This window comes from Saccostrea echinata, unplaced genomic scaffold (genome assembly GCF_033153115.1).
Source record: "Saccostrea echinata isolate AGI-Se365-2 ecotype Australia unplaced genomic scaffold, CSIRO_AGI_Sech_v1 ptg000054l, whole genome shotgun sequence".
In the NCBI taxonomy this organism is placed as follows: domain Eukaryota; kingdom Metazoa; phylum Mollusca; class Bivalvia; order Ostreida; family Ostreidae; genus Saccostrea; species Saccostrea echinata.
In genome coordinates, this window is record NW_026889803.1 from 20,337,879 (window position 1) to 20,351,331 (window position 13,453).

Consider the following 13,453-nt stretch of genomic DNA (forward strand, 5'->3'; position numbering starts at 1 on the left):
GTTGTTCTTCAGTCTATGGATACGGCACCATTGCCAATCTGATTTGCTGTGTGTGTTCTCTAGCCGGTGCCTTTACCATTCCTTTCGCCAAGAAATATAAAACTGCGTACAATGTTGTTTTGTCCGTCTTTATGGGTTTGGCTGTTGGTGCTCTGGCCAGTGACGCCATTCTTCACTTAGTTCCGGAGGTAGGTGTGAATTACGTCGATGCTGTACAAAATTTAGCTCCCCTTAGACTGAAATCAAGAGAAAGTTTTCTGATTTGACTTTTTCCATCTTCAAAACTCAACTTCAATCATTTTACAGTAAACCATACTGTATGATTCTTTTTCTCTGTGTGGTAGTGCCTTTATGATGTCCTAAATTTTAACAAATGTATACCTGCAAGGAGTATTTTTTTAATAAAAAATATCAATATAATGACACAGTACAGTTCTAAGCTATGACCTCCTGAAAGCAATAACACAACAAAAAATGAAATAAAATCAAAGAGCGTTTCTTAAAGTACATCTCTGAAAATGTTGATTCAGACTTTATTCTTTATATAAAGCTACAGAGAAACAGAGAAAGCTACAGAGTTTTATAGTGTAATTTAACATATATCGTAGTCTTTACGTAGTGTGTTGTTACTTTATACATCTGTTAAATTTGGGTCAGAATGATCAATCTTAACTTCATGGGAATAAAGTACGTTGTGTATAAGGTCATTCAAGGACACAGAAAGGACATGTTAGCACATTCATATTCATGGAGCACACAAACAATTTTCTGAAAACATCAAAATTAGTGTTCTGTTACTAATTAATGAAATTATACATCTGTTGCCTAAGAGATGAAGCGATAATACTATTTTCTTGACATTTTAACTAAACAGCATTGATATTAATTTTGAAATTACGAAAATGAAAGTTTTTTTTCTCAGCTTATAGCAGTATTTTTCTGTAAAACCTATAAAATTATTGTAACATGGCTTTCTCATTAAAATAAATATTTTATTTGAGGCTTGAGTGTACATTAATACATTTTGCATTGTTAAAAATTTGGTTGAATGTTTTCCTTCTCTTGAATTTAATAAAATATGTACTATTTTGATTTACTTTTGAGATTGATTTCTTTTCACAGATACATACGAGAAATGAATTCCTTTTTGGTTAATTGTATTCAAAAGCATTTTATTCCAACTTTGATTATGTGTTATAGTCGCATGTGCATATATATTCATTACTGAGTAATTACACGTCACTTTTCCTTAATCTTTACAGAAAATATACCATTTAATTTTTTTTTTCATTTCATCTTTTTAAAATATAACTTTTATCTAATTCCATAAACGTACTAAAATGTATTCCATGCAAATGAAAAAAACAACATATCTTCTCAGTTTTCATTGTTTGCATATATCTTTTATTGTCTAAGGAACCAGTATAACCGTGCACTTTTTAAAAAAATAAAATTCAAATTTATTCTTTGTTTTAAGATCAGGCTACCTTACACTGCATATAAATCAAATTGACGGAGACATTAAATCAAATTCGTTGATCAGTATTTTTTACTTTGTTATTTACTCACATAATGTCAATTTGATGGACAGATTTCTATCGATCAACTTGTTTAGAAAACGTATTACTTGACACGAAGATATTTCATTAGAGTACATTTAGAATTGAATCGTGACGAGATCCCATGATTCTCTGTTAACATGTTTCTCATCTAAGTATGTTTAATTCATTTTGGTTATGAATCCGATAAGGTTTAATTGATATTGCGATTAACATTTAGATTTATATCCCTCATAGAATGATAAATTAGTTGATTAAAGCGATTATCACTAGGATTTTTTTTTTCATGCGCTTCGATATCGCTGTTGTTAACATTTTAACAACCATATTAGAAAAATTTAGTGATCTGGCCCCAAAACCATAAACCGAGAACAGATTTAAGTCCAAATTTACATGTAGATTTTGAATATTTTCACTTTAATCCAACAGACTTCTTTAATTTGAACAATATTTTATTATGATAAAACCTAACTGGATTGGACAGCAGGCACTGCCTATATAAGTCCTCTCCACAATACAGGTCAAGTCACACATGTTACAAGTAAATATTAATTACATAACATTGAAAAAATATATACATGTGTATATTCTAAAGAGATTTATATATAAAAAAAAAAAAGAAGACAAAATAAGTAGGGAAAAAAAATATAAATGAGCTGATGATACTAGATAAGTTTGCATTTAACATATATGACTGGTAATTATAATAATATAAGTATAAATGTGAAAGTTAATAAGAACACATAAATAGATGTTGGTTCTGTGGTTTGACAAAATTTAAAAAAAAGAAGAAACAATATCATGCAAATCTCTTTGTAGATGAAATAAATTCTTGAACAATTTAAAATACGGCAATATTTTGGTTGTAAGTAAGATTATTGTCTCCATTCAAAATAAGTTGTAAGGATATAGGCATTGGTAATTGCAAAGTATGAAAGTTTTGCATAAGGTTTTGCCTTTGTACACAATATTTTGGACATTTCATAAAAAAGTGAAACAGACTTCTTTGAAAATTGCATGTTTATAAAATATTCAATCACAATCACAGAATGAAAAGTTTGTTTTATTTTATTGATTATTCAAAAGTTATTCAAATTTTGAGTAAAATCTGTTCTCAGTTTATGGACTGGAGCCTAATACTTAAACTTATATATATAAATATATTATAAACAATTTAAGCTTATGTTAAGAAACAAAGAATGTTAAAAAAGATAAGTTTAAATTGTTTAAAACGTCTGAAGAAAAAATGAAAGCGCTTACGTTTTAACAAGAAGTGTTGCCTTTTATTTTATTTTCATATTGATTATTGTGATATTTCTTTCGTTTTTTGGATATATATATATATATATATATATATATATATATATATATATATATATATATATATATATATATATATATATATATATATATATTAGCATCAATCAATCACCTTTTTTTACATAAGGCCCTTGGCCTCCACCATCATGGTCCTGAACCTAAATCTTCATCCAACGAAAGTCACTCTCCGTCCCATGACTTTCATCATCACCGGAAGAGAGACACTCACCAGACTGCTGACACTCATCACCATGGCAACCATAATCATCATCACCCGGAAGAAGCACATTTTGAAGGCGATCATGATGCCGTCCATATGAAGAGGGAGCATCACGTGGAACCATACATCTGGTACTGTATGGTCCTTCTTCTTGGTGAGGTTTTGCATAAATAGAAATCTGGTTGGAGTATATTTCATTGTCTTAAACTTTTACTAATGGGTCTGGGAAAATTTTTTAAAACTGAAGATGTCCTTTCCTTACGTATTAATTAAAACAAAATTTTTTACATATATAGGTCACAGTTTTAAATAAAGTAATACAAAATATCACAATAATCAGTGGATGAATTATTTCTATGAGCCACATAATAATATTACATACAAATTAAGTAAGCATCACTGAAAATACATAGTGCATCAATCAAAATTATTTTTTAACAAATTGGAGATGTACATTTGAAAAAAAGATACTCATTCTCTCAGCAGCAGAAAAAGATTCATCTCCCCAAAGTAATTTGTGACTATCGACAGTATGTCATTTCTCCATTCGGAGAAATTTATTGAAAAAGTCTTTTCTGCCTGCTGTATTTTTTGGATGAAAAGAAATTATGATGAGTATCCTTCAATTTTCTACAAGAGCAAAGGGGACTCAAATTTACATTACATCGATAAAGGTTTCATGAGTATATACAAAAACATTAGATAAGGTTCAGTTTAAATAATCTACATTCCATGAGTGTAAATTCTTTGAGCAGTTTGAGTCCATTTCTTAACAATCCTATAAATCGAAATACAGGTTTACGTATTTGTAGAGTTTTAAAATGACAGTTGAAAACCCTTTTTATAAAACCGTAAATAAATGAATATTTGGTAAGGTATGATACTAAAATTAAAACATGATATCAATAATTAAGATTTTGTATAAAGCAATTTTTACACAGTTTCAATCATAACTTTTATTATGTATTTTAGGCATTATTCTATAGAAACAGTAAAATTAACTTCCAAATTCTCCATGTGCAATTCCTAACAGAAACACAAATAGATTGGCCCCTGCTGCGGCGGATAATATTAACAAACTTTTCGACAAAAACCTGGGTGTGTTAGAAATTATTAACAAAATTCAAATTAGAAATAGTTATTCACTTGCGTTTTAATACGTTTTGCTTCTCAAAATGTGCATATCCACTGTAGATTTTCTCGTCAGTTTCTGAAAAACTAAAAAACTAACTCCGACAAAAATATTTATAAGATAGACAAATAATCTCGTAGAAAAAAGATATACTTCAATTATAATGAAGTGAAAATTAAACACCTGGGGTTTTCTGACATTAAACGCGATATAATGGAATTGGTGTGCAAAAGAGAAAAAAACAGGCAGAATACATGTATAGTTTTTTGTGTTCGCCATCTGTAACCTCATGGTGAATTTAAAACAGTCATCAATATTTTGTAAATTCGGTTATCCCTAAATACTACTACAGTATGTAGATTATCAAATTAGCTCTCTTAATGTATTTTGTCCACACAAAAAAAACGGTTCATTATCGACGTCATATGCAAGCTGACCGATAGTAATAGAGGAGGCTGATAGCTTCCGTCTAATTACTGACAAAAAAGTCAGCGTACTAAACGATATAAGGTGGTTCGTGATAATGTTGGTTAAATAAAGATGTGTTTATTTAGCTCATGGCTTCAACATACCTGTACCAGCTCTTAATCGTATTTAACATTTCTAGTACCAAATAAATATGTTTGTAAATATATGAATATGTAATCATATAACAGAGTAATTTTCATGCGAGTTTTGATATAATATGTAAATGATGATTATGTTTTCTTATCTTCCAGGTGCATACGTATTTTACCTGGTTGAAATGGCAATGGTGCATGTACAAAGGGTAAGGTGTTTAAAACTAAACGATAAGCTGGAAGCAAATTTAAAAAATATATATACCAGGTGTGTTTCTGAAGTCAGGCGTTTTTTTAATCTATAGCAGAAAGGTATACTCTGAACCTCATCGAAGGAATCTCATCACTCACTGTTTTGTTTCATCTCCAATACATCCATCAAGGTGTGAAGACAAATAATTCTAACTTAAAGAGATTCTAGCTGAGGGATGTAGGCGCCTTTTGCATTTTTGCAATTGTAATAAATCAAGAATACGAATATATTAAACGATAGGAAATTCTATGGTTCAGTGGACTTAATTCATATAATGGAACTCGAACATGGAATGATTATTACTTCACCAGAATGGCAAAAACGGGGGGCAAAAAAAATTCTCCGTTTCATGATATAAAAAAAAAGATTGATGGATGGTAAATGGCGATCTTTTAGGATCACTTATCACTGTGTGTGGTTTTTTTAAAAACAAGCTATAGATACGAAAGTTGATCACAACAGCTATAAAATCCTTATAATAGCCAAATGTAATCAACAAAATTTTACAAACCTGCCCCCCCCCCCATGTATCTTAATTATTGCCTTAAAATTTCATCTTTTTATATAAAATGTTTTTTAAAATATTAAGATAAACACAATGCTAGGTTTTGTATATCGCCATACGGCAAGAATGTAACCGAAGTCGGTATGATGTTACTTTTCGGTACTTATTTTCAGTTCATCCGCATTTTTTTTTAACTTCTCGCTTCTTTTCAATACATGTAATATTTGCCGTCATTTTGCTATATAAAGCGTCTTGTTCTGAGTTGTACTATTAAATTTACATGTACTTGGACTTTGTCTAGATGATATTTCTAAGTTCATTCCTTTTGCGTAGATCGTTATGTATCATCAGATTCAAGAGTAAGTGGCGATAAAGGTTGACTGATCGTCCACTCACTTTCTTCTTCCTCATTTGAAATATTGAAAAGTTTGATCATCTAACTTAACGCCAGACTTGACGCCGGAAACATTTACTTCTAATATGGGGAATAAATAACATTATAAAGATACAAAAGTTGCATAAACACCAAATGAATGCAAATGAAAGTTAAAAGACGGACATATGCAAGGAAGTAGAATGTTCATATGGAGGATGAGCCTTCCAGTCACTTCCTCTTATGCTTTCCTAGATCCACCTGTACTCACAGCGAAATGAATCATATGCAAAAGCAATATGGAAAGTTTTTTTTTGAATGAAAAAGCTCAAAGCCAGATGTTCCAGCAGTAGTTGGGGGTGTATATGAATAAAGCGTAAGATATTTAATAGATTTATAGATGAACTGAAAATGAGCGCCAAAGAGAAACGACGTCATAACGATGCGGCGATAGACGAGATCAAACGATGTGTTTATTGTGATATTTAAAAAGTATTGCATATATCTGAATGAAATTGAATTTTCGGGCGAAAATCAAAATAGATAGAGGTATCAGTATTTAAGATTTTGCTGATATTTTTTTTTTTATTATAAAAGGTTTTATAGCAGTTGTGACATTATACTTTGGGATAAACCCTCGTATTTTTATTTTTTCTGAACTACATCATAGCACAGGTTAATATATCTATACCAGGGGATACATTAATTTAGTGCTTACCGTATGTTTTAACAGAGACTATTTTGCCATACACTTTGCTGTAATAACCTTTCTAGACAGAAACCGTATCACTATCAAGACTTTTTTTACTGGACACCAGGGGGCGCTCTTTACTAGATGTAAAAGTTTTAATCTTTTGACAAATTGCACAGAACTGCAGTTGCAAAATTTCATACTAAATGCTTCAGAGGAAATAAAAAAATATTTTTTCAATGTACATTTTACCATGATTTTTATACGATTGTAAGTTTGGGAAAGCATATTATAAACGTATAGTATGATATTTTTTTAATTAAAATTTTCCCATGCTTTCGTTCAAATTATAATATGATATCGACATAGATTTCCATATCTAAACAACATGTAAGTATGATAACTTTTTGTGTTATATATTTTTCGAAAAAAGTTTTCGTCTAAAGTGTAACAGAAATGATATCAACATAGATTTCTACATCTTTTGAATGCATACATGTATAATTTGACGCTTGCGTCAATGTTCTTTGTATATAATTGTGACAAATTAAACTGATATTAACAATAATTGTATTTTAGAAAACACAAGGAGAACAAACTCCTGTTACACTTACAGCCTTCAACAACCAGGCTGTAGACGCTATTATTAAGGAAAAAGAGGTAAAAACTCGTTATATATATATATATATATATATATATATAATATATATATATATATATATATATATATATATATATATATATATATATATATATATATATATATTCATAAAAGAAAAAGAAAATGCACAGTTTCCAAATTTCATTTAACACAAGCGCTTTCTGGATTTAACAATCCTTCTTCAGGTGTACATACTTTGAACTGATCAGTTCAAAGTATGTACACCTGAAGAAGGATTGTTAAATCCAGAAAGCGCTTGTGTTAAATGAAATTTGGAAACTGTGCATTTTCTTTTTCTTTTATGATTATTTTTACTGTGTGACATCATCTTTTAACTACTTTTGAATTATATATATACACATATATATATATATATATATATATATATATATATATATTATATATATATATATATATACCAATTAAAACCATCGGATTTCTCATCCTTCGACCTTTTGTATTTGGAGAAAATAACGTGTACTAATAATTTAGTTATAAAGCTTCTATGTTTTCATTTAAAATTTCAGGGCGAGGAACAAAGGAATTCAAGAGGCAGAAAAGGTGAATCCTGATATGATTCCATGATAATTTGCTTATATTTTGATCAAATACATATTAAAACCTGGAATGTCAATTATTTAAGTTTGATATACATGTATGTTTAGAAGACCAATTGGTAATGAAGAAATGTGGAATTATTTGATAAAGAATTTGGAAAAAGTCCAGAATTTTTTTGACGTACCGTCACGTTAATATACTCTTTAATATACAGTTTTTCATTAGTGTTATTGTTCCCCTGCAGTTGGGTTTTAGTTTTTTTCGTGGTAAAACAAAATTATAGATAGGCCCTGTAGGGAATTTTGAAGATTCCTAAATATAAGCAAGAAATTTATTAATCTTGTAATCTTGTAATTTCGCGAGAAGTATCACTTGTGAAATAGAATTACTGGCGTTTGCATTTACATTGTTGAAATGCACATAATCAACTTTCCACTCGAAAATTCACAATTAATGTCCTGCGTTTCGGACATCTACAAGTCATTTCGCGATCTTGACGTAAACTAAAAAATCTACATTATTATCAATTGTTATATTGGAAATAAGTATTTAAAGACATGGAGAGAAAATAGGAAATTCAAAACAGAACAAAATAATTTCTTTAGAAACGATGATATTGACCAAATGAGCGAAATCAAATCTGTCTACAATATCTTAATTTAAAGCCCTTCTGCTCGACTCTATGTCCAAAACATTCCTTAAAACATGATTGTGACTTAAACCTTTTGGTTGTGTTGTCCATTCTATAGCTTAATGTTGAGCTAACTCCCCAAACAATCCATTAAGTTACCTGTAAATGTCCATTCTTTTTGGAAAACTCTCCATTCTTTTAAAAATGGACAGTTTTTTCAAAAAGAATGGACAGTTAAAACAAACAGAATGGAGAGTTACAGGTAAACTTTGGAATGTGTTCAAGAGGGAAACAAAAAACAAATACATTAAATACTTTCTAATTTACGTGTAAATAACAAAAAGAACGCGGAGATCAAAGTTAATCCAGAATATAATCATATGTCTGCACAGCATCCACTCGATTTTACTCTTTTAAATCCATGAATGATGCACGTTATTTCAATACCCAAAACTTAATTTTCACAAAACTTGAATTCAAATGACACAATTTCACATTTGATTTAAATTTCGGAAAAATCATTCCCTCCAGGAGAATTCATTTTCAGATAGAAGTACGTTTAATATTAAATCCTCCACCCAGAGAACAGTTTGCACCATGAACACTACACTGCTGCAGTTGATATTTCGGTAGAAAATAAATAAAAATGAAACATTACCAGATTTGATTTGAAAAACATTTCAGGTCGAAGATTGGCTCATGGCTAACCCAACACTCAGAGCACAATTTGCATCTCACCATTACACTCTGCAGTTATAATATATCCTCAAAAATAGAATTCAAATAAAACATTTCCAGGTTTGATTTGAATTTGATCATCTGTATCTGTTGTTGAAGTTCATTTTTGGGTCAAAATTTGGCTAATATTTCTTTTACTCTTACTTTTCTGTTTCCAAATCCAAATATATCACTAATTTTGAACATATTTTGGTTTATAAGATTTTGATTCTGTCATATACTCTCTACATCACAGGGAAACATGTATGCCTTTACAACGCAAACTGTAAACTGATTTTGAAGCATCGCATACTACTTGTATAAATACTAGTATCCAAAAAAATCCACCTGTAACTGTCCATTCTTAAAACAAAGACCTTTTGTTATTTGCATCTGGAAACACAATGGCTATTCAACAAATTGCTCTGTATCCCTAGCTTACCTGTGACTGTCCATTCCGTAAACAATGAAATTGAATTGAATTGAACATATTTTATTGACAAAGAGTCAAAAAGATTAGACACAAGTTCAAAAACTTAGATAGTCTTCTCCTAATACAACATTTTGTAAAATTGCCAAAATAAATTACATGTATATATATGGTCTACTACATATACAGAGTAGTAATAGAAAGAAGATCTTTAAATGTATAAATATAGATTTACAATGGTAAAAAAATTAAGCTTTTTTTGAAAAACGACCACATTCATTTAGAAACGTTTGAATAATCTTAAAAAGTTCAGCATTTTGTTCAATAGTAAGAGAATCATCACCCAATAGCATTAAATTTACATCTGTAACATATAAATTATTGAATGACAATAGCTTATTCATTAAGGAATTCCTTGCATTTGCATAATTTTTACAAGCAAAAACACATGGTATGCATCTTCTAGTAGTCCACATGAACAATTTGGACTAGTTATTAGTTACAACGATATAAGTCAGAGTTTAAAATACAATGGTGTCTCAGTCTTGTATAAATTATATTCAAAAACCTTTTTCCATATGAAAAATATTTCTGAGGTTTTACAATATTGTTTTGCAGACAGTTCTTAAAAATTTTAATAGAAGTTGCCTCCCTTGCTTTAAGACTAAGGGAATTCCACTTTCTGACAGTATCAGGAATAAATGATTTGTTAAATAATTCTAATCTGTATTTTGGCAAAGAATAGTTTAAGAAATTCCTAGTAGTATATCCTGAAATATTGCCTCTTGTGTCAGGTACTAAATTTTGTATATAACTAGGTGCTAAATTATTGTGCATTTTATACATTGTTATTAATTTTGCTCTGTTTCTTCATTATTCCAAAGGTTCCCAACCTGTTTCCAAATAAAATGAAATTGTCATTGTATGTGTGCTACCTGTCATTTTGTACATTTTTTATTTAATTTTCAGAACAAAGGAAATCCATGTTTTAAGTAGGAGAAAGGCCGAAAACTGTCCATTTTGTGAGAAAAAGAACTAATCTCGGGCCTACGGCCCTCGATTAGTTCTTCCTCTCACAGAATGGACAGTTTTCGGCCTTTCTCCTTTACTTAATTTACCTAATTAATAACTAATACATGCCTTTCTTTGTCAGCTATTACACCCCTGGTGGTAATGATCATTATTGGTGACGCCCTCCATAACTTCACTGACGGACTGGCCATTGCTGCGTCATTCTCTACCAGCTTACTAGAAGGAATAGCGATCACTATCGCAATCTTCTGTCATGAACTTCCTCAGGAATTGGGTAGTCTTAATATTCTTATAAAAACACGACAGTGACGTAAACCTTTTGTCTGAGTTGTCCATTCTATATCTAATTGTTGTGCCAACTGAAACAATCCATAAAGTTATCTGTTACTGTCTATACTTTTTGAAAAACTGTACATTTTTAAAAGAATGGATAGTATTTCAAAAAGAATGGACAATTAAAACAAACAGAATGCAGAGTTACAAGAATATTGGAATGTACCGATGAGGAAAAAACAAACAATTTAAAGATAACATTTAATCGCATATAAATAATAGAAAGAAAATGTAGATCTTAGTCAATCCACAGCATACTCCATACTCCATGAATGATATACGTTACTAGTACTTCGATACTTATAACACAGTTTCATCCTCGGCATTACACTGTTGCATTAATATATTTCTCAATAATTGAATTTAAGTGAAACGTTAAATTTTTCAGATTTGATTTAAAATTCATAAACAGCATTTCTACGGAAAAGAAGTTTATTATTCGGATCGAAGTTTGGCTAATAGTTACCGTTAATCCAACAAATATGACACGGATTGCAATTGCTGCAGTCAGTATTTCCTCAAAAAATAATTTGAATTGAAACATTCATTTTCAAGTCGAAGCTCGCTAATACATGTCTACTTACTCATAACACTTTGCACCTCACCATCACACCGTAGCAGTCAAAATATCCTCAAAACTTGAATTCAAATGAAGTTTTTTTTTTCAGTTCTGATATGAGATTAGTTACCAGTATTTCGTTGGAAAAGAAATAACAAATCCATTTTCTGGTCGGAGTTCAGCTAATATTGTGTGTGTTGTTTTGTTTTTCTTTTTACTTCTTTCTGTTTCCAGATCCAAATGTCACCCAAAATTCCACCCTTATTTTTTGACTCTCAATTTATACTCTCTCCATCAGATGATGACATATTTACCGCAAACTGTGAATTGATTTTGAAGCACTACATACTTGTATGAATATTCCCACAAACCCAATTGTAACTGTCCATTCTTTAGCCAAAGACCTACTTGAAACACAATAGCTATACAACAAAATGCTGTGCACCCCTAGCTTGTCCACTCTGTAAACAATGAACTTGTCATTGTCTGTGTGCTACCTGGCATAATCTATTCTGAATATAATATCAGTTTCCTTTTTTTTCTTTTTTTTTTTTTTTGATTCTCAGGACAAAGAAAATATTAATTTAAGTTGAAAAAAGGCACCAAACTGGCCATTCTTTGAGGGAGGCCCTTGATCAGTTCTTTCTCTCACAGAATGAACAATTTTCACCTTTTCTCTTTTACGATTTATATTTTGTATATATATTATGTTATATTTTGTTCATGGACTGTAGATAAGCATTTTCCAACATCTAATCTTTAAAGATTTGCCAGTAAGTTTCAGTAGAAATATTATTGAGTGTACAAGCATAACAAAAATTAGTTACAATTTTTATGCCCCGCCATGAATATGGCCGGGGCATATAGTGTTTGTCATGTCCGTCTTCCGTCCTTCCGTCTGTCCTTCCGTCACACTTTGCGTTTAGCTCTGTTCAAAGCTCATTTTCAAAGAAACTATCCAAGATGTTTTTAACAAACTTCATATGCTGATAGATATTGGTGAGAGCTATGCAACTGCATCAACATTTTTTGACCTTGACCTTTCCTTTGACCTTGACCTCACTTTTCTTAAATTAGTGTTTAGCTCAGTTTTAATGAAACCATTCAAGATGTTTTTAACAGACTTCATATGCTGATACATACTGATGAGAGCTATTCAACTGCATCAATATTTTTTTACCTTGACCTCTCTTTGACCTTGACCTCACTTTTCTTTAAGAAGTTTATAGCTCAAATTTAAAAATACCATTCAAGATAGTGTTATCAAACTTCATATGCTGATACATACTGATGAGAGCTATTCAACTGCATCAACATTTTTTGACCTTGACCTTTCTTTTGACCTTGACCTCACTTTTCTTAAATTAGTGTCAAACTTCATATGCTGATACATACTGATGAGAGCTATTCAACTACATCAATATTTTTTCACCTTGACCTTTCCTTTGACCTTGACCTCACTTTTCTTTAATTAGTTTTTAGCTCAGTTTTAAATAAACCATTCTTAATATTTTTATCAAACTTCGTATGCTGATACATACTGATATAACCTTTTCAACTGCATCAACAATTTTTGACCTTGACCTTTCCTTTGAGCTTGACCTCACTTTTCTTAAATTAGTGTTATCAAACTTCATATGCTGATACATACTGATGAGAGCTATTCAACTGCATCAACATTTTTTGACCTCGACCTTTCTTTTGACCTTGACTTCACTTTTCTTAAATTAGTGTCAAACTTCATATGCTGATACATACTGATGTAAGCTATTCAACTGCATCAATATTTTTTCACCTTTACCTTTCCTTTGACCTTGACCTCACCTTTCTCATTTTGTGTTTAACTCGGTTTTAAAGAAACCATTCATAATATTTTTATCAAACTTCGTATGCTAATACATACTGATGTAACCTTTTTA

At 30.4% G+C, this 13,453-nt stretch overlaps 1 protein-coding gene across 4 annotated transcripts in view; it reads left to right on the forward strand.

Moving 5' to 3' along the window:
* Positions 1-13,453, forward strand: part of LOC133205261 (zinc transporter ZIP12-like) — a 94,767-nt gene that overhangs the window by 79,239 nt on the left and 2,075 nt on the right. For all 4 annotated transcript variants that reach the window (XM_061341032.1, XM_061341034.1, XM_061341031.1 and 1 more), the window contains exons 3-8: positions 13-188; positions 3,007-3,253; positions 4,951-5,000; positions 7,193-7,273; positions 7,802-7,835; positions 10,764-10,916. In XM_061341032.1, coding sequence (XP_061197016.1) covers positions 13-188; positions 3,007-3,253; positions 4,951-5,000; positions 7,193-7,273; positions 7,802-7,835; positions 10,764-10,916 — 741 coding nt within the window. The remainder of the gene's footprint in view (positions 1-12; positions 189-3,006; positions 3,254-4,950; positions 5,001-7,192; positions 7,274-7,801; positions 7,836-10,763; positions 10,917-13,453) is intronic.